General features: G+C 43.0%; 2 protein-coding genes across 2 annotated transcripts in view; one reads left to right on the forward strand and one right to left on the reverse strand.

Annotated features, from left to right (window-relative positions):
• The window catches only part of LOC139548453 (unconventional myosin-VIIa-like), a 36,986-nt gene extending 30,476 nt beyond the window's left edge, over window positions 1-6,510 (forward strand). Inside the window, 8 exon segments of the mRNA XM_071358163.1 lie at window positions 329-442; window positions 805-892; window positions 1,102-1,208; window positions 1,875-2,060; window positions 2,281-2,397; window positions 2,590-2,673; window positions 2,823-2,942; window positions 3,212-6,510. Of these exon segments, the coding sequence (XP_071214264.1) occupies window positions 329-442; window positions 805-892; window positions 1,102-1,208; window positions 1,875-2,060; window positions 2,281-2,397; window positions 2,590-2,673; window positions 2,823-2,942; window positions 3,212-3,304 (909 nt within the window). The 3' untranslated portion in view covers window positions 3,305-6,510.
• A 715-nt stretch (window positions 6,511-7,225) lies between these two features.
• On the reverse strand, window positions 7,226-25,296 carry LOC139548454 (glycerophosphodiester phosphodiesterase domain-containing protein 5-like). Its single transcript, XM_071358164.1, has 17 exons — window positions 25,266-25,296; window positions 21,342-21,402; window positions 21,026-21,131; window positions 17,769-17,872; window positions 17,504-17,597; window positions 16,446-16,505; window positions 15,787-15,885; window positions 15,554-15,647; window positions 14,342-14,487; window positions 12,325-12,407; window positions 11,574-11,724; window positions 11,099-11,317; window positions 10,717-10,874; window positions 10,497-10,641; window positions 10,136-10,218; window positions 9,908-9,987; window positions 7,226-9,211 (listed from the first exon to the last, which is right to left on the reverse strand). The coding sequence occupies exons 1-17, from the start codon at window positions 25,294-25,296 to the stop codon at window positions 9,123-9,125; spliced, it is 1,803 nt and encodes a 600-aa protein (XP_071214265.1). The 3' UTR covers window positions 7,226-9,122.
• Window positions 25,297-26,634: the final 1,338 nt, after the last annotated feature.

Genomic DNA, 26,634 nt, shown 5'->3' on the forward strand with positions numbered 1-26,634 from the left:
GTTTGTAATTTACAGGCGTATACTGTGATGATTTATGATTTATGTTTGTGATTTACAGGCGTATACTGTGATGTGATGATTTATGATTTATGTTTGTGATTTACAGGCGTATACTGTGATGTGATGATTTATGATTTATGTTTGTGATTTATAGGCGTATACAGTGATGTGATGATTTATGATTTATGTTCGTGAATGACAGGTGTTTACTGTGCTGTCATTGGCTGGTGTGTGTGATTGACCGGCCTTAACTGTGCTGTGATTGGCTGGTGCATGTGACTGACAGGTGTTTACTGTGCTGTGATTGGCTGGTGTGTGTAATTGACAGGCATTTGAGGTGGAGTCCAGCACCAAGGCTAAAGACTTCTGTTTGGCGATCTCTGCTCGCCTGCTGCTCAAATCACCCGAAGGATTCAGCTTGTTCGTAAAGATCTCCGATAAGGTGATAGACACACACACACACACACACACACACACACACACACACACACACACACACACACACACACACACACACACACACACACACACACACACACACACACTAATGCCTTGTTCGTCAATGCAGCAGATTTAGCAGGCAGCAGCTGACTGGCTGATCTACAAATCACCTGGATGATCATAAATAACTACTCATTATTATTTGTAGATCAATCACAATTTACCCACAATATATCACAGAGTTGATGCTCTCCAACATGCCCCAACTCTTCTTTGTGTGTGTGGTGTGTGTGTGTGTGTGTATGTGTGTGTGTGTGTATGTGTGTGTGTGTGTGTGTGTGTGTGTGTGTGTGTGTGTTGTAGGTGATCAGTGTACCAGAGGGAGATTTCTTCTTTGACTTTGTCAGACACCTCACAGACTGGATCAAGAAGGCCCGGCCCTCTAAAGATGGTATGTCATAAAAACTATGATTTAGAGTGAACTATCCCTTTAATATGTACCATCTGTTTAATATGAACTATCCCTTTAATACAAACTATCCCTTTAACATGAACTATCCCTTTAACATGAACTATCCCTTTAAAATGAACTATCCCTTTAAAATGTACTATCTATTTAACATGAACTATCCCTTTAATGACTTTAACGTGTGTGTGTAGGTATCGTACCGTCTCTGACCTACCAGGTGTTCTTCATGAAGAAGCTGTGGACCAACACTGTTCCTGGTAAAGACTCCTTCGCTGACTCCATCTTCCACTACTACCAGGTAGGAGGGGGGGTGGGTGGGTGTAACGGAACTGGTTCCACTTGTCCTAAGTAAACTTCCCAGGTTCAAACCCTGACAATGTTCACATACTAAGGCTGAGATTCAATCAAAGGTGCGTTGTTTGTTGTTATGGCTTGAGCCGACACATACAGCGTTTACCATGAATGTGATCTCCAGGAATATTTAGTTTTTACCTTTTATTTATCCAGGTTAGTCTCATTGAGATAAAATCAATGTTTCAAGAGAGACCTGGTCCAACCAAGACAGCAGCAGGGGGGAACAATGTTTGAGCCAAATATCAGACATACTGTAACAACTTACAGACATAGACACGCCATAAAAAAAGTAAAAAATGTTGATGTTGACAAACATTTCAATTACAGAAACATAAAATCGTCATAGATTTTAGAAAAATCTATTATACGTACCACCACATCAAGTCCTAATGACAATCACATTCCTCAGTAACATGTGAGTCAACCAAACTTTTCAACTCCTCCAAGGAAACAAGATTCTGGGGTTTCTAGCTGGTCTGGATGAGAATTCCAAGACCACGGAGCTGATTAGCTAAAACACTTTTTGCCATGATCTGTTCTGATTTTAGGAACCATTAAAACTAAGTTGGAGTGAGACTGTAACTGGTCATTTTTGCCCTTTGGTTGCTAGGAACTGCCTAAGTATCTCCGTGGTTACCATAAGTGTAGTCGTGACGAGGTGTTCCAGCTGGGAGCGTTGATCTACAGGGTGAAGTATGAAGACGACAAGTCACACTTCCCCTCAATACCCAAGATCCTCCGGGAGCTGGTGCCGCAGGACCTGATTCGCCAGCTCTCCCCAGATGACTGGAAACGGGTGAGACGAGACTTCTCCCAACTCTCCTGGGCTCTAATTAGCTGCCCTGGCTCTATTCTTAATGGCAGTCTTCCTCATGATTGACTACTGCGTTCAGAGTATCTTTATCTGTGACCTAATCAGCTGTTTTATCGTTTGTTTTGTCTCTGTTTTTTGGTGTGTGGCTGTGTGTGTGTTTGTGACTTTGCATACAATTGTCCATATCTGTGTGTGTTTGTAGTCTGTAGTAGCGTATTTCAATAAGCAGGCTGGTAAGTCCAGGGAGGAGGCCAAACTCCACTTCCTGAAGATCATCTTCAAATGGGCCACGTTCGGATCCGCCTTCTTCGAAGTCAAGGTAACCATGCCGCTCAGTGATGTCATTCTCAATCTTATCTTGGGGTAACGATACTGTCGGTCTGGTCTGGTCTGGTCTGGTCTGGTCTGGTCTGGTCTGGTCTGGTCTGGTCTGTCTGTCTGTCTGTCTGTCTGTCTGTCTGTCTAATATTGTGTACCTCCTCTCAGTCAGTGTGATATTCTCTCTGTTCAGCAAACCACAGAGCCCAACTTCCCAGAGATCCTCCTGATTGCTATCAACAAGCATGGAGTCAGCCTCATAGACCCAAAGACCAAGGTGTGTGTCTAGTTATGTCCTTTATTAATTCCCAAGGGGAAATGTCCTGTGTGTGTGTTACATGACCTCTCATCTCTTTCTCTAGGTGTATGTGTATGAACATGTGTTACCTGGTATTTCACTGATGCGTGTGTGTATGTCTACAACAGGACATCCTGACCACCCACCCATTCACTAAGATCTCCAACTGGAGCAGCGGTAACACCTACTTCCACATCACCATCGGCAACCTGGTCAAGGGCAGCAAGCTGCTGTGTGAGACCTCACTGGTGAGACACAATCACACACACACACACGTAATAAACACACATGCCCTCACGTACGCACATGTACACATACACACGCACTCACACACGCACTTGATGAAAACACTCAGATGTGTGTGTGTGTGTGTGTGTGTGTGTGTGTGTGTGTGTGTGTGTGTGTGTGTGTGTGTGTGTGTGTGTGTGTGTGTGTGTGTGTGTGTGTGTGTGTGTGTGTGTGTGTGTGTGTGTGTGTGTGTGTGTGTGTGTGTGTGTGTGTGTGTGTGTGTTTTCAGGGCTATAAGATGGATGACCTCCTCACTTCCTACATCAGCCAGATGTTGACCACCATGAGTAAACAGAGAACTGGGCGGGGCCACAGCAAGTGAACTTCCTATTGGCAGGAAGCTGCAGAGCTTATTAGAATACTGCGACCTGTTGGCCAGCCCTGCAGCTGGGGGAGGAGCTTCTCTAACCAGGTGTGGAGAATGAGCCGCAGCCCATCCTCTAGCACTGCCTCCAGCTATGCCCATAGCAACGACCTTAGCAACGCCTCTAGCAACAACCCTAGCAACGATCCTGATGACGAGCCTTCCAGTGAGGATGACTACCTCTAAGCCCCGCCCCTTTATCTTCCCAGAGACACCACACACACACACACACACACACACACACACACACACACACACACACACACACACACACACACACACACACACACACACACACACACACACATACAAAAAACGTTAAATTAGTGTTTTTGGAACATTTCATTCAAACTGAAGAGTTGGTAGTCTGTTAACAAGGAGACGCTTGTTATTAACCAATCATTGGATGGACAGACTGAATGGAGAGCCATGTGATTGGGTACTTTAGCTAGACAATTAAGTAGTTACTGAAAAGAAGAATTAAGTTAACTTACTGAGTAAAATAACCATAAAAAGCTTTAATACACTGTCATAAACAGACCTGGAAGAAAAGAGGTTTGCATGCTCTTACTGTAGCTGAATAGATTTTCACTGAACTGTCAAAACATAGGTATATTTTTAGTTTTTTTAAAAGCCTTAACTGTTGTTTTTTATTTAACGTGGCTTTTAAGCCAGTTGCCTCTGTTTCTGAAGCAGCATGGTAGTCTATGTGACAGCCGCTGCAGTTCTGGTCAGTCTGTTGTTTTTTATATTATTCTTGTGTTTGTTTTGTGTTTCTTATCACCAGAGTTAAAGCTAACTTATACAGAGCCTACGCAAGTATGCAACGCAAGCTTTGCAAATTGACAGTTCTGCGTACTTGAGTAGCAGAAATATGCAAACGGGCAGCCTCGGGAGTTGTAACTCAACACAACAACGCAAGATGTTATTGTGTTGCCTACTTGCGTATGGTATAATTAGGCTTTAGCTCAGAGGTTTGTCTGTCTGCTGTAATCCTCGGGTGGACTGCCTGCCCTGGAGTTTTAACATGGAGCATAAGTGTTTGACCAGAAAGGATCATTATCTGTAGTTTTTTTGCAGATCTATGTACTGTAGCTCTATGAGACGTGTTTAACTCAACAATGGCCTTTGTCATACTCACTAGAACTAGGGTTGCAAAGTTCCCTACAATCTTTAGTTGAACCAGGTCTAGATCTGACTCAGCTGGAAAACACCTGATCCATCGTAGATTCTGAGTTCTGTATGAAGAGTTCTATACCCGACATCCCAATGATACCCTTTATAGTGCCCAGGTCAAAAGTAGCGCACTATATAGGGAGTCATTTAGGACGCAAACTACAGTGGCTTGCGAAAGTATTCACCCCCGTGGCATTTTTCCTATTTTGTTGCCTTACAACCTGGAATTCAAATCGATTTTTTGGGGGTTTGTATCATTTGACTTATACAACATGCTTACCACTTTGAAGATGCAAAATATTTTTTGTGAAACAATCAAGAAACAAGACAAAAAAACAGACAACTTGAGCATGCATAACTATTCACCCCCCCAAAGTCAATACTTTGTAGAGGCACCTTTTGCAGCAATTACAGCTGCAAGTCTCTTGGGGTATGTCTGTAACGTTCGTCGTCTGAAGATGAGGAATCATCGGACCAAAACGCAGCGTGACAAGTGTTCATGTTATTTTTATTAGAACAGAAACACTAAACAAAATAACAAAGAGAGTGAAACGAAAACGAAACAGTACTGTAAGGTGCAGCAACACAAAACAGAAAACAACTACCCACCAACACAGGTGGGAAACGGCTACCTAAGTATGGTTCTCAATCAGAGACAACGATAGACAGCTGCCTCTGATTGAGAACCACACCCGGCCAAACACACAGAAATAGAAAACATAGAACACAAAACATAGAATGCCCACCCCAACTCACGCCCTGACCAAACCAAAATAGAGACATAAAAAGGATCTCTAAGGTCAGGGCGTGACAATGTCTCTATAAGCTTGGCACATCTAGCCACTGGGATCTTTGCCCATTCTTCAAGGCAAAACTGCTCCAGCTCCTTCAATTTGGATGGGTTCCGTTGGCGTACAGCAATCTTTAAGTCATATCACAGATTCTCAATTGGATTGAGGTCTGGGCTTGACTAGGCCATTCCAAGACATTTAAATGTTTCCCCTTAAACCACCAAGTGTTGCTTTAGCAGTATGGTTAGGGTCATTGTCCTGCTGGAAGGTGAACCTCCATCCCAGTCTCAAATCTCTAGAAAACTGAAACAGGTTTCCCTCAAGAATTTCCTTGTATTTAGCACCATCTATCATTCCTTCAATTCTGACCAGTTTCCCAGTCCCTGCCGATGAAAAACATCCCCACAGCATGATGCTGCCACCACCATACTTCACTGTGGGGATGGTGTTCTCGGGATGATGCGAGGTGTTGGGTTTGTGCCTGACATAGCATTTTCCTTGATGGCCAAAAAGCAAAATTGTAGTCTCATCTGACCTTCTTCCATATATTTAGGCAGTCTCCCACGTTTGCTTATTTTTTTTCGGGCAACTCTTCCTTAAAGGCCAGCTTTGTGGAGTGTATGGCTTAAAGTGGTCCTATGGACAGATACTCCAATCTCCACTGTGGAGCTCAGATTAATGCCCTCCTTGCCTGGTCTGTGAGTTTTGGTGGGCGGCCCTCTCTTGGCAGGTTTGTTGTGGTGTCATATTCTTTCCATTTTTTAATAATGGATTTAATGATGCTCCATGGGATAATATTTTTTTATAACCCAACCCTGTACTTCTCTACAACTTTGTCCCTGACCTATTTGGTGAGCTCCATGGTCTTCATAGTGCTGCTTGCTTGGTGGTGGCCCTTGCTTAGTGGTGTTGCAGACTCTGGGGCCTTTCAGAACAGGTGTATATATACTGAGATCATGTTACACTTAGATTGCATACAGGTGGACTTTATTTAACTAATTATGTGACTTCTGAAGGTAATTGGTGGCACCAGATCTTATTTAGGGGCTTCATAGCAAAGGGGGTGAATACATATGCACGCACCACTTTATTTTCTTTTTTTTTGAGACAAGTTATTTTTTAAATTTCACTTCACCAATTTTGACTATTTTGTGTTTGTCTATTACATGAAATCCAAATAAAAATCCATTTAAATTACAGGTTGTAATGCAACAAAATAGGAAAAACGCCAAGGGGGTGAATACTTTTGCAAAGCACTGTATGTGTTAGTTCAGGCAGGATGCTGATGTTACTGTCTGTTTCTCCTGTTCTGCACAGAGGAGCAGAACCTCCATCCAGCCCTAACTAACCTGTCTGTCTGCTGTTGAATATTTTAGTTTTAGTTTAAGATTTTTGGTACTTGTTTTATATTTACATTGTGTAAAGTCTCTGTCCATTTAGTGAAACTATGGTTTGTATGAGGAGTGAATCTATAGACCTGAGGGGATACAGTTTACACTAGCAACACAGAGTTCTGGGTGAATTTCCACTATAAAGCTCAACGTGTGGTTTACAACAAATGGCACCCTATTCCCTATATAGTGCACTACTTTTAACTAGAGCCCTATGGTCCCTGGTAAAAAAAATAAGGCTCTGGGCAAAATAAATGTACTAGGGAAAAGGGTGCCATTTAGGATGCACAATGTCCCCGGTCTGTCTGGGTAATATTACTACAGCATTACTACAGCAGCTGTGTTGCTCTACTGTTTGGACAGAAGACATGATGACGGTGGAGCTACCGTCAGAGATGGCGTTAGTATAGTTTTCTTTGCCCCGCCTCTCCTCTGCACCCCCCAATGAGTAACAGAAGTAGCGTTATACTGTGGACATAGAATCAAATGGGTTAATCAATGAATAAACAACAACCATCTCAACCCTTTAAAGATTTTTAATATCAGGTAATACCATTTACAGTCAGAAAATAGTTACAGTAAAATAACATAGAGAAGGCTCATACATTAAAACAAAATGGTCATCCTGTTAAACAGAAAACGACCAGAAATACTATGTAGCCTTTTGCTATTTAACAACAATTACATTGAGTGTTTGATACCTTTGAATCATTGTTGGGACCAAATGTAGGTTTCGATTCCTTATAGCATGGTATTTGTATAGCCTAGCGGTCTCTAATGCAAGCAAGGTGGAGTGCAATTCCACCAATGGCAAACTATCATTATTTTGCCCTCTGGTCATCAGAATATCAACTGCTCTGTTGTTAGATGGTTTACTGTCAACATGTATTTTTTGTCTTGGAGTGTTCTAGAATGTATTGTGAGAGTTCTAGAAGGCTTCAGATAATTCCAAAAGTTCTGTAGAAGCCCCCTAAAACCGCTCATCTATCCTCTGTATGGCTGGCCGGTGGCTTGTGGACAGTGTGTCTCCTATGGCACTTAGATCTACTATCTCCCACTCAACACTGTCCACAGAGCCATTACCAACCAACCCTCAGATTAACACCAGAAAGTCATACTCACATAGCTTCTACAACCTCAAAATAAACAATTCTTTAGGAGTATATCTTATGATAGATAGATGTACGTTTGCAGAAGCAGACGCTGTATTTCACTGCCATGCTAAAACACTAGGCTACTGCTTGGTCATACATTCAAATCTAAATAGCAACTCATGATCATTAAAACCACAGTACAGTCAGTGTTCACCTGCATCCACTCACTCACACAATATAAGACACTATTCATCAATTCCTCTAATGCAGCTGATGTCTGTACAGTTATGAGAACAAAAAATATATACTGAACAAAAATCGAAACGCAACATGCAACAACTTCAAAGATTTTACTGAGTTACAGTTCATAGAAAGAAATCAGTCCATTGAAATAAATTCATTAGGCCCTAATCTATGTATTTCACATGACTGGGTAGGGGTGCAGCAATGGAGGGCATAGGCCCACCCACTGGGGAGCCGTGCCCCCCCCCCCCCTCAGACAATCCTTCAGGTGAAGAAGCCGGATGTGAAGGTCCTGGGATGGAGTGGTTACACGTGGTCTGTGGTTCTGAGGCTGGTTGGATGTACTGCTAAATTCTCTAAAACAATGTTGGAGGCAGCTTATGGTAGAGAAATTAACATTCAATTCTCTGGTGGACATTCCTGCAGTCAGCATGCCAATTAAACGCTCCCTCAAAACTTGAGTCTTCTGTGGCATTGTGTTGTGTGACAAAAGTGCACATTTTGAAGTGGACATTTATTGTCCCCAGGACAAGGTGCACCTGTGTAATGATCATGCTGTTTAATCAGCTTCTTGACATGTCACACCTGTCAGGTGGATGGATTTTCTTGGCAAAGGAGAAATGCTCACTAACAGGGATGTAAACAAATTTGTGCACAAAATTTGAGAGAAATAAGCTTTTTGTGCGTATGGAAAATGTCTGGGATTTCTTATTTCAGCTTATGAAACATGGGACCAACACTTTACATGTTGCATTTATATTTTTGTTCAGTGTATATTTCCTACTTGAGCAGTTCAGTTGTTTAGTTCCAGTGGTCACCAGAATGAGTGTGAATGAGCTGGTCAGGTGAGGACACAGGAACAACAGTCTTAGTCAGGATGATCAAAATACTGACTCATCTTTCACATTACATCACCCTCTTCCTCTTTTTACACATTCAGTTCCTCCTCTTGTTTTCCTCCCCGTTTTCCTTTGCTTATTCTTGTGCGTTCACACTTTGTGTGTGTGTGACTGGGTGAGTGTCTGTGTGTGTGCCTGTGTGTGTGTGTGTACTTATGTGCCTCTGTGTGAGTGTCTGTGTGTTACTCTTCTGTGATGGTGTGGAGGGTACTGGGGGTCCGTAGTTCCGTTCGGACATTCCCACTGGAGATGGACCAGACGTCGCTGAGCTCTGCTGGGCAAAGGATAGGGGTTAGAGGTCAGGGGTGTGGTAGTTGAGGTTCAGGTCAGCGGTTGGTGCAGGGTTCATGTGTGGGTTGAGGTCCAATGGTTTGGGGTTTGGGAATGGTTCATGGGAGGTTCAGTGGTTCATGCAGGTTTCAAGGGTTGAGAACCAGAGGGTTCATGGGAGGTTCATTGGTTCATGCAGGGTTCACGAGTTGAGTGGTTCATGGGTTAAGGTCCAGAGGGAGGGAGATGAGGGTTCTAGTGGGAGACTCTGAGTGGAAGGGATTCCATTGACCCCTCCCTGACTCCACTGGATCTAAGGCACAGACAGAACACAGAATAATTTACGCCGGCATTCCAGGTAAAATATCAAATCATCCTGGAGGTGCACGGCTGTACACTGCCTTAAAAATGCACTAACATACTGCCTCTGATGAAACAGGCTTCTTAATGTTATGAGTCCAACAAACTAGAGGGTTAGAACACCACGGGCATTGAGCAGAGAGTATTTTACAATTTGAATTGAATGTCAGAAACAAACAGCTAATCCAGCTCATAAACTGTACAGATATGCAAGAGATGAAAATGTCGCTGTGCTTTTTAGTATATGCGCCTGTGTTTCCACAAGTAGGAGACTAGTCCAATGGGAGAGGGCTATAGGGATGTACAGTATTTAGTATGATATTGTTGTTGTCCTTACCGGTCCGGAACTTGCTATAAGGCCCGGTCTTGTGTGTCTGCCGACTGCCTGACCAGAAGTGTAAGCCTCGCTCACGCCACCTGTAGGACACGGAGAAATAGCACACTTCACACACACATACAGACACACCTTACAGACACACCTTTACCTAACTAACCCATTATATTTTCCACTGTAATCATCTCACTCACACACCTTTGACATGTATGTAGAAACCTGTGAACTCACCAGTGGAATATGAAGATGCAGACGATAAGAGCAGCAGAGACCAGGTCAGTCAAAACCCACATCACGCTGTACTGCTCTAGAGTCTGTAGGGGTTGGGAAACACATGTGAAGACATTAGTGTGTGTTTGTGTGTGCGTCTCACCATAACGAGAACCGATGTGTGTGTGTGAGGTGTGTGTGTGTGTCTCACCATGATGAATAGCAGTGTGTGTGTGTGTCACAGGAGGCTGCTGAGGGGAGGACGGCTCATAATAATGGCTGGAACGAAGAAAAGGGAATGGTATCAAACACATTACTACGAGCCTGTCCTCCCCAAATAAGGTGCGGCCAACCTCCTGTGGTGTGAGTGTGTGTGTCTCACCACAAGGAGCAGCGGTGTGTGTATATCTCTCAGCAGCATGTTGTTGGTGGTAACAGAGGATGCTCCACTGCACCAGGCCAGAGAGTAGAGCCACGGCTGGTTCACTACATACAGGTTCACACTGATGTTCACCGACCTGTACTTACTGAAACACACACATTCATGGTAGGTGAGGAGAGAGACGTTTTATAGTACATCATGTGTGTGTGTGGGTGTGTACCTGATGTGTTGTAGAGACATGGTGCTGTAGTGCAGGTTGAGGGAAGTGATGTGGTTGTCCTGTAGTTCCTGAATAGAGGCAGTCTGTCCTGCTGTCTGTTGCAGTTCTGGATCCACCTGCTGTACCTCCCCTCTCTGATCTGATGGCAGCCACAGCACCTACACACACACACACACACACACACACACACACACACACACACACACACACACACACACACACACACACACACACACACACACACACACACACACACACACACACACACACACACACACACACACACACACAATCTTAAAAAAGTCTGTCCCTTATAAGAGCATGGCGGCAGGCCTTTCTAACATGGTCCTGTACCATGGTTTCCACCCATCCACACACATACCTGGCTGGAGTTGATGTGTGTGTGTATGAGGTCGAGGGTGATGTTGAGGTAGTTGTCTCTATAAGGGTGTCCAGGAGGAGGCTGTCTCAGGTCAAACAACACTATCCTGCCCGTCCGATTCGCTACGTCCAGAACTTCAGCCAGGGAGGGAACAGTCTGATTGGCAGCTAGCGCTCGCTGCTCTGGAGTCATAGAGGACACCGTGCCAAACGGATCCCACTGGGGGGGGGGGGGGGTGCGGAGAGAGAGAGAGATGGTTAAAAGAGGTCTGTAATACAGCTACTAACTAACCCATGGCGCTGAATTCAGCTACTGTGTGTGGTGTGTGTGTGTGTGTGTGTGTGTGTGTGTGTGTGTGTGTGTGTGTGTGTGTGTGTGTGTGTGTGTGTGTGTGTGTGTGTGTGTGTGTGTGTGTGTGTGTGTGTGTGTGTGTGTGTGTGTGTGTGTGGCCATTCAAAAGTGTGAGTGTCCTTACAGAGAGGAACCAGGCCCCAGCGTTGAGCAGCTGTACATCAGACCAGGTGAACAGGGCAGCAGGTGTGTGTGTTCTGTTAGGAAACACCTCCTCGACGTTAGTGGTCCTCTGCAGGGTGAGGTCATGCATCACAAACGGAACGCCATCAGCACTAGGAGAGAGAGAAGGGGGAGGGGAGAGATTAGGTCCTGCCGTTCACATGGTCAAGACAGACATGTGTGGCAGGTCTCAGGTGAAGATACACTCGGTCTGCTAGCTAAGGTCCTGCTAACAGGCCCGGTTCAAATACATGTACTATTTTAAATCTTTCAAATACTTTGAGCGTTTGCTTTGGCCTTCCTGGAGTGCCTGATGGGCGGTTCCATTACACCCTCCCAGCTTCTCAAGCCCAGCTAAAGTATCTGAAATTATTTGAAATAGTATTTGAGTCCAGGTCTGCATGCTACATGCTAATGCTAAAGGCCTCATAGAGAACACAGCCAGCGCCAGGCTAGCAGGCCTGGACAGGAGTACTAACCTCTAACTGGATTAGTTAGGCTGTAATCACATTAACTGTGAGGAGTGAAGGGACGCTAACGCTAATGTCTGATCTCTAGGATTAGTACAAGGCTGCCAGGACAGGACAAGGCAGGACAGGGGTCAAAGCTGGCAAGGACACGGGGCTATTACAGGGATCAGAAGGGGACAGACAGACAGACGACAAGACAGAAAAACAAGACAGACAAAACAAGACAGACAGAGGGGTGTGTACCTTATAGTGACGTCAGTCTCCAGCCCGTCCACTCCAGCCTCCACTGCACTCTCAAAGGACATTAGAGTGTTCTCTGGAGCAAGCTGTTAGAGGACAGACAAGCACGCACACACCAAGGTATGTGAGCGGAGCGAGGAGCGGAGCATTCCCAATTTGACTGGAGCCTGGTGCGAGATTCCTAAAGGCTGGAGCGTCAGCCTTCTCGCCAGCTCCAATTTTATCTCCAGTAGCACTCACTTCACAAGCTCAGAGGATGCCCGGCCCAGCATGCATCTGTAGTCTACTTGTGTGCTGCTATAGCCCCTTGCTTTAGCTACTGTCATGGAGTTCACTAAATATTTTCATAAAGAAACTGATAAAACACACAGGTGCAAAATCAATGTGACTAAATCAATGTGACAAAGATGACAACCAAGAGCAAGAGAGGAAAGGGAAAGGGGGATACCTAGTCAGTTGTACAACTGAATCCATTCAACTGAAATGTGTCTTCCACATTTAACCCAGAGTGCAGTGATGTAGTGTCCACAATTAAATAATAATTGTGGAATCTGAAAAGACAAGCATCCTGAAGCACGGTGTACATACTACGTGCACATGCTAAAAGAAAAGAACGAGGTGGATAGATAACTAAGTGTGTCATTGTAGCAAAGTATTTATAAACTAAACATCAGATCTCTTAAATCAAATGTTTCACAATGTATTTCTTTGTAGAATAGCCTTGAAGTAATTGTATTAATCTAGCCTAAATAATGTCTGGCTCCTGACCTATTTAGAGTGTTTATATGCTGTTTAATATGAAATGTAGCCTATTTGAAATGATGTTCACTTCTTACATTTTCATGTTTATTCAAATACTTTTCATTCAAATCCATGTGGTTTGGTTTCAACACATAAAAAACAATTGTTAGGTCCAAGTAGTCACAAAAATAGATGGGTGTTGTGATTTTAATGAATAGAGCGAATTTGGAGTGGCAGTTTTTTTTCATGTGAGCGCGGAGCGGTTTTTAGCAGAGCGGTAGGAAAGGACATGGAGCGCTGGAGCGGTTTTTAGCAGAGCGGTAGGAAAGGACATGGAGCGCTGGAGCGGTTTTTAGCAGAGCGGTAGGAAAGGACATGGAGCGCTGGAGCGGTTTTTAGCAGAGCGGTAGGAAAGGACATGGAGCGGTTTTTAGCAGAGCGGTAGGAAAGGACATGGAGCGCTGGAGCGGTTTTTAGCAGAGCGGTAGGAAAGGACATGGAGCGCTGGAGCGGTTTTTAGCAGAGCGGTAGGAAAGGACATGGAGCGGTTTTTAGCAGAGCGGTAGGAAAGGACATGGAGCGCTGGAGCGGTTTTTAGCAGAGCGGTAGGAAAGGACATGGAGCGCTGGAGCGGTTTTTAGCAGAGCGGTAGGAAAGGACATGGAGCGCTGGAGCGGTTTTTAGCAGAGCGGTAGGAAAGGACATGGAGCGCTGGAGCGGTTTTTAGCAGAGCGGTAGGAAAGGACATGGAGCGCTGGAGCGGTTTTCAGCAGAGCGGTAGGAAAGGACATGGAGCGCTGGAGCGGTTTTCAGCAGAGCGGTGCCAAGTCAATTTTACAGTGCCAGACTTTATTCTAATCAGGAACTCACTCTCTCTCTGACTCTCTAAAGTAACATGAGGCCAGAGTCTCTGTGTTAAAGTAATGTCACTGGATTTACCATGGGAACATTTCTGTGCCATCCTGTATCTTGTATGTGGTCATATTGATTGATAGTGATAATATTGATAATGATGTTATTGATAGTGATAATATTGATAATAATGTTATATATAGATAGTGATAATATTGATACTAATGTTATATATAGATAGTGATAATATTGATAATGAAGTTATTGATAGATAATGATAATGTTGATAATAATGTTATTTATATATATTGATAATGAAGTTATTGATAGTGATAATGAAGTTATTGATAGTGATAATGTTGATAATAATGTTATATATAGATAGTGATAATATTGATAATGATGTTATTGATATATAGATATGTACCATGGGAGCTCCTCTGTGTCCGAGGAGTGTTGGTTTGGGTCCCAGGGTTCCAGCTTCTCTGATGCAGGGAGAATACATGGCCAGAGGAACCAGGTACAGACTGAACAATACACTCAGGTACACACCCAACAGACACACCTGATGCACTAGAGAGAGAGAGAGAGAGCGAGAGAGCCATAGAGAGCAAGAGAGCGAGAGAGCGAGAGAGCGAGAGAGCCATAGAGAGCAAGAGAGCGAGAGAGCGAGAGATAGCGAGAGAGCCATAGAGAGTGAGAGAGCCATAGAGAGTGAGTGAGAGAGCGAGAGAGAGAGAGACCATATTCCACAACAACCTCATACTGGAACAGGCTCTCTAGCAGAGATCCAGTGTTCTAATTCTAGTTATACAAGTCTTAATGATGAAATCAGAGCTTACAGGGGAAATCTGTGATTGCTACATCCATTTTTATTTACCCATTGATTTCTTGAATTATTTATAAATGACTCATGAATGTATAAACGCTTGGTCTATGAATCTGGTAAGAGTGGTTACATTTCTCCAGCCCCATCCCTTAGCGGGAGTCGCTTTGTTATTGTGTGAACCGCAGATTGCTCCTCTAATCAGACTACTGTACACCTGACACAGCTTAAGTGTGTGTGTGTCATTATCCTCCACAGAGAGGCCAGACATGAGTCAGCTAGTCCACCTACAGCTTCACGTCACCACGACAACTCAGAACAGTGACCATGGAGATGACAGAGAAACAAGAGAGAGCGAGAGATAGAGGGAAAAAGAGAGAGAGAGCGAAGCACAGAGTGTGCGTCATCAAATCAAATTTCATTGTCACATACACATGTTTAGCAGATGTTATTGCGGGTGTAGTGAAATGCTTGTGTTTCTAGCTCCAACAGTGCAGTAATATCTAACAATTCACAACAATACACACAATGCAGTGTCTATGTCAGGTTTACAACTCAGAAAAGGTCCCTCTCAGTCTCAGTCAACAGGGGTTGCGTTCTTCTGCTCAGATGTTGCATGCGTCAGCCAATGGTTGTGTGCCACGTCATTGACCGTGCAGTTGGGCACCAGGTTGCTATAACATAGATGTGGTTAGCTGATACGTAAAATACCTATCCAGGCTTTGAAAAATCTGGCATTTGTCCGCAACGTCTGAGCAGGGGAACACGACCAGAACCTGGACTTGTTTTACAGCAGCCAATCGGAGCACTTACCTCTCTTGTTCATGCGAAAAAAGTGCAGCGCTATTGGCCAGGACAGGAGAGTCATAAATAAAACCCCGCCTACATGAAGAAAGGGGGCTGTGACCTAGCCAATAGAGAAGGGGAGACAGCGAAAGGTTCATATCACAATGCAGACAACTGAACATACACATTTCACATTGTTACTTTGGGCCGCTTGATTTTATTGGTCTGTGTATGTGTGAGTGACAGCTAGACTGGCCAACCTGCAGGGAGAGGAGGAGGGTCTTCCACTCTTTACTCCACACCTCAGACAGAACAGCCGTGGCACTGACAGCGAATGCCAGGGTCACCACAATCCCCATCTAACACAGAAAAATATCAAAGGACTAATCAACATATGTGTCATCCTGATCAGTCTGTGCTTCTTCACAGATGATGTATGTGAGTGTGCGTGAATTAGAGTCTGCTGCCCTATATACATAGACTTGAAATCACTGGCCACTTTAGTAATTGGAACACTAGTCACTTAAAGAATGTTTACATATTTTGCATTACTTATCTCATAAGTATATACTGTATTCTATTCTACTGTATCTTAGTCTATGCCGCTCTGAAATTGCTCGTCCAAATATTTATATATTCTTAATTCCATTCCTTTACTTTAGATTGTGTGTATTGTTAGATATTACTTGTTAGATATTACTGCACTGTTGGAGCTAGAAACAGAAGCATTTCGCTACACCCGCAATAACATCTGCTAAACATGTGTATGGACCAATAACATCTGCTAAACATGTGTATGGACCAATAACATCTGCTAAACATGTGTATGGACCAATAACATCTGCTAAACATGTGTATGGACCAATACAATGTGATATGATTTGACTGTGTGCTGTACTCCATGGAGGATGGGAGATACCTTGTGACTCCAGTGAAGGTACAGCCTCTGTCCCTCAGACAGTAAACACACCGCCAGTACCTGCAAGACAACAACAGAGAGATGTAGATGAACAGAGCAGCAGTAGTACAGTGGTATAGTAATGTAGTAGTACTGAAGAGAGTAGTACATTGGTATAGTAATGTAGTAGTACTGAAGAGAGCAGCAGCAGTACAGTGGTATAGTAATGTAGTAGTACTGAAGAGAGCAGTACAGTGGTATAGTAATGTAGTAGTACTGAAGAGAGTAGTACATTGGTATAGTAATGTAGTAGTACTGAAGAGAGCAGTACAGTGGTATAGTAATGTAGTAGTACTGAAGAGAGCAGTACAGTGGTATAGTAATGTAGTAGTACTGAAGAGAGCAGTACAGTGGTATAGTAATGTAGTAGTACTGAAGAGAGCAGTACAGTGGTATAGTAATGTAGTAGTACTGAAGAGAGCAGTACAGTGGTATAGTAATGTAGTAGTACTGAAGAGAGCAGTACAGTGGTATAGTAATGTAGTAGTACTGAAGAGAGCAGTACAGTGGTATAGTAATGTAGTAGTACTGAAGAAAGCAGTACAGTGGTATAGTAATGTAGTAGTACTGAAGAGAGCAGTACAGTGGTATAGTAATGTAGTAGTACTGAAGAGAGCAGTACAGTGGTATAGTAATGTAGTAGTACTGAAGAGAGCAGTACAGTGGTATTGTAATGTAGTAGTACTGAAGAGAGCAGTACAGTGGTATAGTAATGTAGTAGTACTGAAGAGACCAGCAACAGTAGTATAGAATTCGTATAGTGATAGTACTATAGTTCTCACCAGCAGCAGAGCAACAGCATTAGTAGTAATAATATTATAGTAATAGTATTAATATAAGTATAGTATGTAGTATGTATGTATAGTATGTATAGTAGTATTACTAGTTCTCACCAGCAGCAGAGAGATGTAGGCGAAACGAGCAGCAGTAGTTGCACAGTAGTAGTAACAGTAGAAATAGTATAGTAATATCAGTAGTATAAGTATAGTAGTATTTATAGTAGTAGTACTAGTTCTCACCAGCAGCAGACAGATGTAGGTGAACAGAGCAGCAGCAACAACCAGCAGCACCAGAGACCAGGGGAACCAGAATCCCAGAGTCTCAAAGTTAAACCTGCAATGCATACATATAGTACAATCTGTGCATGTGTGGTGTGTGTGTGTGTATATATGCGCGTGTGGTGTGTGTGTGTGCATGCACGTGTGCGTGTGCGTGGGTGGTGTGTGTGTGTCATACACATGTGTTTGTGTGTCGTGCGTGCGTGCGTGCGTGTGCGTGACCCACCAATCAAAATCATTGTAATCGTTGTGAGCCTGGCTCCAGAAGTAGAGGAACAGAGAGGAGAGGAGGAAGGTCAGGACCAGAAGGACCACGCTCCCACACTCCACCTGGAGGAGAGAGAGAAGGAAGAAGAGGGGGGAGAGAGAAGGGAGAGGGGATGAGAAGGGGAGAGACACAGGGGGGTAGAGGGAGAGTGGGGGGGGGGGGGTCAGAGAGAGAGAGGCAGTCAAAGACAGAGAGTCATTTTTCCTATAAAGGGTTAGATCAGTAACTTTAACAACACACACTGCAGTTGCAGTATGTCAGCAGAGAGAGAATCAATACTCAGCACATGCCCAGTCCACTCTGCATTATCAGCAAACTCACCACAAACTGTTTCAGATAACGTTTTAGCTTAAGTCAGTGTTTCAGATAACGTTCTAGCTTTAGTCAGTGTTTCAGATAACATTCTAGCTTTAGTCAGTGTTTCAGATAACGTTCTGGCTTTAGTCAGTGTTTCAGATAACATTCTAGCTTTAGTCAGTGTTTCAGATAACGTTCTGGCTTTAGTCAGTGTTTCAGATAACGTTCTGGCTTTAGCTGCGAGCTGTTTCAGATAACGTTCTGGCTTTAGTCAGTGTTTCAGATAACGTTCTAGCTTTAGTCAGTGTTTCAGATAACATTCTAGCTTTAGTCAGTGTTTCAGATAACATTCTAGCTTTAGTCAGTGTTTCAGATAACGTTCTGGCTTTAGTCAGTGTTTCAGATAACGTTCTAGGTTTAGTCAGTGTTTCAGATAACATTCTAGCTTTAGTCAGTGTTTCAGATAACATTCTAGCTTTAGTCAGTGTTTCAGATAACACTCTAGCTTTAGTCAGTGTTTCAGATAACGTTCTAGCTTTAGTCAGTCTTTCAGATAACGTTCTAGCTTTAGTCAGTGTTTCAGATAACGTTCTGGCTTTAGTCAGTGTTTCAGATAACGTTCTGGCTTTAGTCAGTGTTTCAGATAACGTTCTGGCTTTAGTCAGTGTTTCAGATAACGTTCTAGCTTTAGTCAGTGTTTCAGATAACATTCTAGCTTTAGTCAGTGTTTCAGATAACATTCTAGCTTTAGTCAGTGTTTCAGATAACGTTCTGGCTTTAGTCAGTGTTTCAGATAACGTTCTAGGTTTAGTCAGTGTTTCAGATAACATTCTAGCTTTAGTCAGTGTTTCAGATAACACTCTAGCTTTAGTCAGTGTTTCAGATAACGTTCTAGCTTTAGTCAGTGTTTCAGATAACGTTCTGGCTTTAGTCAGTGTTTCAGATAACGTTCTAGCTTTAGTCAGTGTTTCAGATAACGTTCTGGCTTTAGTCAGTGTTTCAGATAACGTTCTGGCTTTAGTCAGTGTTTCAGATAACGTTCTAGCTTTAGTCAGTGTTTCAGATACCGTTCTGGCTTTAGTCAGTGTTTCAGATACCATTCTGGCTTTAGTCAGTGTTTCAGATAACGTTCTAGCTTTAGTCAGTGTTTCAGATAACGTTCTAGCTTTAGTCAGTGTTTCAGATAACGTTCTGGCTTTAGTCAGTGTTTCAGATAACGTTCTAGCTTTAGTCAGTGTTTCAGATAACGTTCTAGCTTTAGTCAGTGTTTCAGATAACGTTCTAGCTTTAGTCAGTGTTTCAGATAACGTTCTAGGTTTAGTCAGTGTTTCAGATAACATTATAGCTTTAGTCAGTGTTTCAGATAACACTCTAGCTTTAGTCAGTGTTTCAGATAACGTTCTAGCTTTAGTCAGTCTTTCAGATAACGTTCTAGCTTTAGTCAGTGTTTCAGATAACGTTCTGGCTTTAGTCAGTGTTTCAGATAACGTTCTGGCTTTAGTCAGTGTTTCAGATAACGTTCTGGCTTTAGTCAGTGTTTCAGATAACGTTCTAGCTTTAGTCAGTGTTTCAGATAACATTCTAGCTTTAGTCAGTGTTTCAGATAACGTTCTAGCTTTAGTCAGTCTTTCAGATAACGTTCTAGCTTTAGTCAGTGTTTCAGATAACGTTCTGGCTTTAGTCAGTGTTTCAGATAACGTTCTGGCTTTAGTCAGTGTTTCAGATAACGTTCTGGCTTTAGTCAGTGTTTCAGATAACGTTCTAGCTTTAGTCAGTGTTTCAGATAACATTCTAGCTTTAGTCAGTGTTTCAGATAACATTCTAGCTTTAGTCAGTGTTTCAGATAACGTTCTGGCTTTAGTCAGTGTTTCAGATAACGTTCTAGGTTTAGTCAGTGTTTCAGATAACATTCTAGCTTTAGTCAGTGTTTCAGATAACACTCTAGCTTTAGTCAGTGTTTCAGATAACGTTCTAGCTTTAGTCAGTCTTTCAGATAACGTTCTGGCTTTAGTCAGTGTTTCAGATAACGTTCTAGCTTTAGTCAGTGTTTCAGATAACGTTCTGGCTTTAGTCAGTGTTTCAGATAACATTCTGGCTTTAGTCAGTGTTTCAGATAACGTTCTGGCTTTAGTCAGTGTTTCAGATAACATTCTGGCTTTAGTCAGTGTTTCAGATAACGTTCTGGCTTTAGTCAGTGTTTCAGATAACGTTCTAGCTTTAGTCAGTGTTTCAGATAACATTCTCGCTTTAGTCAGTGTTTCAGATAACATTCTAGCTTTAGTCAGTGTGAGCACCTTGCTGCAGAACAGTCTATTTATCTATAGCAACACACTCACTCATCACACACTGTGAGCAAGGCAGTGACTCTTAGGGCTAAACACCATGAGAGATGATTGACATCAGGAAAAGAGTGGATATCAGCTGATCAGAGCGAATTATGATATAAATATTCTAGCTAGCTATTTAGCTAAGCAGTCGAAACAAACTTGTTTTTACTTGATTTGAGTTTATTCTGCTGCTGACATTTTCCTCGTACTAACAAGCAGTCGAATTGCCCCAATCTTTGTCTCTAACAGTATTCAAGTCTCCCCGGTCGGCGCCCACAGACAGTGGTCACTGCATGCAAGTCAGACACAAGTGCGCTCTAAGAGCGGGAGGGCAGGGAGGGGGGTATTATCTGAGATTCAAGAGCTTATGAAATAACCTAATAACCTAACCTAAAATAAAATTTTAAAGTAGGCTAATTTGTCAACAACAACAACAAAAAATCCACAGAGCTGCAAAGACACTTTTTCACAGAAGGGCACTGGTTGAACCCTTACTGTGCACGTGCCTGAGTCTGTGTGTGTGTGTGTGTGTGTGCGTGCGAGCGTGCTTCTCTGTGTGTGCCTGTGTGTGTGTGCCTGTGTATAGGCTACCCTGCTGCAGCAGCACTCCCCAGGCTGAGATTTGGCCCTCTGGTAGCGTCTCCATTGACAGCCGTACAGACCAGCCAGACACGACACAAACGGCTGGTGCTCATACCTGGATAAAAACACAATAATACTATGACATAATACAATACACAAGAATATAATACAATATTAATATAATATCAACTGGGAACAACACACTATAATACTATAACAATACTATTATACCTATTAACGACAGCTAATACTATAGTACTGTATCATCTATCAATTAGAATGGAATCTTCTGCACAAGCAACACACACAGACACTAGCAGTTTACCTCTGCAGCAGCTGCCGCCGCACCACCTTTAGCTTCCCCAGCTTCGGACTGGACACGGACCCTCACCCGCAGCCTCACCTACAGCCCCGCATCCCAGAGAGAAAAGGGAAAGAGAGGATGAGAGACAGAGAGGAAGGGAAGGAGGGAGAGACAGACAGGGGACAGAAAAGACTGAATGGAGACTGTCTTTGGTCCCAGTAGTTTTTCGGTATTGAAGGAGAGCTGTGGAATGAAAGAAAGAGAGCGAGAGAGAGAGAGAGATGGGAGCATAAAGGGCCAATCTGTGATTTCTACATCAATTTTTGGACTTTAAGATGTATGATATTTACCAATTGATTTCTTGAATAATTTCTAAATGCCTTAGGAGTTTAGTTCACTGTCGTACCCCATCACAACCAAAAATATAAGCTTAGAGAGAGTTTAGTAGATTTAAGTTTACCAAAAGACCAAGATTCACCAGAGGAAATCTAGTAGATCTAGGGCTATATTCAATCTGATCGCCCCTTTTCGGCTATGCACCTTTTAAAGGCAATGTTTCCGAGTTTGCGGAGACCACATTCACAGTACAAGTTGCATATGCTGGTTTAATGGGAAATTACCTTTAAATGTAAATCACGCTATAACGCGGATCTTCCACAGTCCGATTTGAATCTAGGCCCTACTGTATCTTTAGACACATCCAAAATGGCCTCCCTTCTCAATCAACCCTAATCTGCATCCAGCTCCTTTTTAAACACTAACATATTTAGTCTATTTAAAACCAGGTCTCCTAACAACCATCTACAGCATTCTACACTGTATCCACTGACCTAACAACCATCTACAGCATTCTACACTGTATCCACTGACCTAACAACCATCTACAGCATTCTACACTGTATCCACTGACCTAACAATCATCTACAGCATTCTACACTGTATCCACTGACCTAACAATCATCTACAGCATTATACACTGTATCCACTGACCTAACAACCATCTACAGCATTCTACACTGTATCCACTGACCTAACAACCATCTACAGCATTCTACACTGTCTCTACTGACCTAACAACCATCTACAGCATTCTACACTGTATCCACTGACCTAACAACCATCTACAGCATTCTACACTGTCTCTACTGACCTAACAACCATCTACAGCATTCTACACTTTATCCACTGACCTAACAACCATATACAGCATTATACACTGTATCCACTGACCTAACAACCATCTACAGCATTCTACACTGTCTCTACTGACCTAACAACCATCTACAGCATTCTACACTTTATCCACTGACCTAACAACCATATACAGCATTATACACTGTATCCACTGACCTAACAACCATCTATAGCATTCTACACTGTCTCTACTGACCTAACAACCATCTACAGCATTCTACACTTTATCCACTGACCTAACAACCATCTACAGCATTATACACTGTATCCACTGACCTAACAATCATCTACAGCATTCTACACTGTATCCACTGACCTAACAACCATCTACAGCATTATACACTGTATCCACTGACCTAACAACCATCTACAGCATTCTACACTGTATCCACTGACCTAATAGCCATCTACAGCATTCTACACTGTATCCACTGACCTAACAACCATCTACAGCATTCTACACTGTATCCACTGACCTAACAACCATCTACAGCATTCTACACTGTATCCACTGACCTAACAATCATCTACAGCATTCTACACTGTATCCACTGACCTAACAATCATCTACAGCATTCTACACTGTATCCACTGACCTAACAACCATCTACAGCATTCTACACTGTATCCACTGACCTAATAGCCATCTACAGCATTCTACACTGTATCCACTGACCTAACAACCATCTACAGCATTCTACACTGTATCCACTGACCTAATAGCCATCTACAGCATTCTACACTGTCTCTACTGACCTAACAACCATCTACAGCATTCTACACTGTATCCATTGACCTAACAATCATCTACAGCATTCTACACTGTCTCTACTGACCTAACACTTAATCTTCATGTACACTGTCCTAAGACCTGTTGGTAGTTAGAGAGAGAGTGGGGGGAGGGAGGGAGGAAAGTAGGAAGGGAGAGGGAGTACCCATCTTCCGGTTAGAGGGGATGGGATAGAGGAGATGATTGTGGACTACAGGAAAAGGAGGACTGAGCATGTCCCCATTCTCATCGACGGGGCTGTAGTGGAGCAGGGTGAGAGCTTCAAGTTCCTTGGTGTCCATATCACCAGAATGGTCCAAACACACCAAGACAGTCGTAAAGAGGGCACGACAAAGCCTATTCCCCCTCAGGAAACTAAAAAGATTTGGCATGGGTCCTCAGATCCTCAAAAGGTTCTACAGCTGTAACACCGAGAGCATCCTGACTGGTTGCATCACTGCCTGGTACGGCAACTACTTGGCCTCCGACCACAACGCACTAGAGAGGGTAGTGTGTACGGCCCAGTACATCACCGGGGCTAAACTGCCTGCCATCCAGGACCTCTACACCAGGCGGTGTCAGAGGAAGGCCTAAAAATGGTCAAAGACCCCAGCCATAGACAGTCCTCTCTACTACCGCATGACAAGCGGTACCGGAGTGCCAAGTCTAGGATCAAAAGGCTTCTCAACAGTTTTTACCCCCAAGCCATAAGACAGGTAATCAAATGGTAATCAAATGGCTACCCGGACTATTTGCATTGCCCCCCCCCCCCCCCCAACCTCTGTTTTTCGCTGCTGCTACTCTCTGTTTATCATATATACATAGTCACTTTAACTATACTACCTCAATTAGCCCAACTAACCGGTACCCCCGCATATTGGCTACCCGGACTATATGCATTGTGTCCTGCCACCCACCGCCCACCAACCCCTCTTTTAGGCTACTGCTACTCTCTGTTTATCATATATGCATAATCACTTTAACCATATCTACATGTACATACTACCTCAATTAGCCCGACTAACCGGTGCCTGTATATAGCCTCGCTACTGTTATAGCCTCACTACTGTATGTAGCCTCGCTACTGTTATAGCCTCACTACGGTATATAGCCTCGCTACTGTTATTTTTCACTGTCTTTTTACTGTTGTTTTTATTTCTTTACTTATCTATTGTTCACCTAATACCTATTTTTTACTTTAAAATTGCACTGTTGGTTAGGGCCTTTAAGTAAGCATTTCACTGTAAGGTCTACACCTGCTGTATTCGGGGGCAAGTGGCAAATAAACTTTGATTTGATTTGATATTAAGACTAGGGAAAGAGATTAGGGTAAAAATAGGATCCGTTTTTCCAGAGCGCTGAAGGCCTACTACCTATCAGACACAAACAATCAAATAATCAGGCTACACAAACAGGTCTCTCCCACAGAACACAAACTATCTACCTTCTTCACTCTATTTGTTTTCATTTTGGACATTTAGCGTACAGTTAGTGGATTAAAATGTAGTTTACTAACATTCAATTAGGAAGGCTGATCTGAATGCTTGTTTAACTTTATCCATTTAGCATAACATAAATCACTGTTTCCTATTCTACGGGCATAGTGGGAATTAATACAAACGTATCATCAGCATAGCGTCTCATTTCTTCTCCTCTTTCCTACCAACCATGTGCGGAATATCATTCACCTATTTACATTATAGCCTATAAGCATGGCACAATAATGCACATTCCTCATGCTTGCTGTTTAACCTATGGGCTCACTCTTGCAATTATCACCTTCCTCTCTCAACCAACGGGCGTAAATCATGGCATGTATTTATATGTAAATTTACCCATGTTCTCTCACTTGCTCTTTTCAGCACCATCCACCTCCCCACCACCACCAGCTATAATAACCTGAAGGCCCATCATTGGAACTCCTTTCTCCCAGCGGGGGGGTTTCCATGCCAGGAGTCCTGCATAGGGCTACATAGGGCTACCTGCCATCACATCATCTGTCGACGAGGCCATTCCCCAAACTATTTAATAAAATGTCATATTGCAGTCCGTCTTTATTGTTCATTCAGTTAAGCCTGTACTCCATTGAACTAAGGTACACACATCTACAGTTGAAATCAGAAGTTTACATACACCTTAGCCAAATACATTTAAACTCAGTTTTACACAATTCCTGACATTTAATCCTAGTAAAAATTCCTGGTCTTAGGTCAGTTAGGATCACCACTTCATTTTAAGAATGTGAAATGTCAGAATAATAGTAGAGAGAATTATTTATTTCAGCTTTTATTTCTTCCAGTGGGTCAGACGTTTACATACACTCAATTAGTATTTGGTAGCATTGACCTTAAATTGTTTAACTTGGGTCAAACGTTTCAGGTAGCCTTCCACAAGCTTCCCACAATAAGGTGGGTGAATTGTAGCCCATTCCTCCTGACAGAGCTGGTGTAACTGAGTCAGGTTTGTAGGCCTCCTTGCTCACACACGCTTTTTCAGTTCTGCCCACAAATCTTCTATGGGATTGAGGTCAGGGCTTTATGATGGCCACTCTAATACCTTGACTTTTTTGTCCTTAAGCCATTTTGCCACAACTTTGGAAGTATGCTTGGGGTCATTGTCCATTTGGAAGACCCATTTGCGACCAAGCTTTAACTTCCTGACTGATGTCTTGAAATGTTGCTTCAATATATCCATATAGTTTTCCATCCTCATGATGCCATTTATTTTGTGAAGTGCACCAGTCCCTCCTGCAGCAAAGCAACCCCACAACATGATGCTGCCACCCCCGTGCTTCACGGTTGGGATGGTGTTATTTGGCTTGCAAGCCTCCCCCTTATTCCTCCAAACATAATGATGGTCATTATGGCCAAACAGTTCTATTTTTGTTTCATCAGACCAGAGGACATTTCTCCAAAAAGTACGATCTTTGTCCCCATGTGCAGTTGCAAACCATAGACTGGCTTTTTATGGGGTTTTGGAACAGTGGCTTCTTCCTTACTGAGCGACCTTTCAGGTTATGTCGATATAGGACTCGTTTTACTGTGGATATAGATACTTTTGTACCTGTTTCCTCCAGCATCTTCACAAAGAACAACAGCAAAGGTCCTTTGCTGTTGTTCTGGGATTGATTTGCACTTTTTGTACCAAAGTACATTAATCTCTAGGAGACAGAACGCGTCTCCTTCCTGAGCGGTATGACGGCTACGTGGTCCCATGGTGTTTATACTTGTGTATAGAGGTCGACCGATTAATCGGAATGGCTGATTAATTAGGGCCGATTTCAAGTTTTCATAACAATCGGAAATCGGTAATTTTGGACGCCGATTTAGCCGATTTAAATTTTTATATATT

Source organism: Salvelinus alpinus, chromosome 21 (assembly GCF_045679555.1).
Source record: "Salvelinus alpinus chromosome 21, SLU_Salpinus.1, whole genome shotgun sequence".
NCBI classification, from domain to species: Eukaryota; Metazoa; Chordata; class Actinopteri; order Salmoniformes; family Salmonidae; genus Salvelinus; species Salvelinus alpinus.

Bases quoted from the DNA above. Each gene is read 5' to 3' on its own strand.
- LOC139548454 (XM_071358164.1), bottom strand. From the start codon at position 25,296: ATGGCCTCGTCGACAGATGATGTGATGGCAG. The intron at 17,873-21,025 runs GTAGCCTATACA...TCTCTCCTCCAG, and splicing joins GGGAGTGCTGCTGCAGCAGG to GTGGAGTGTGGGAGCGTGGT. The intron at 11,725-12,324 runs GTACACACCCCT...TCTCTCTCCTAG, and splicing joins GAGACTGACGTCACTATAAG to TGCTGATGGCGTTCCGTTTG.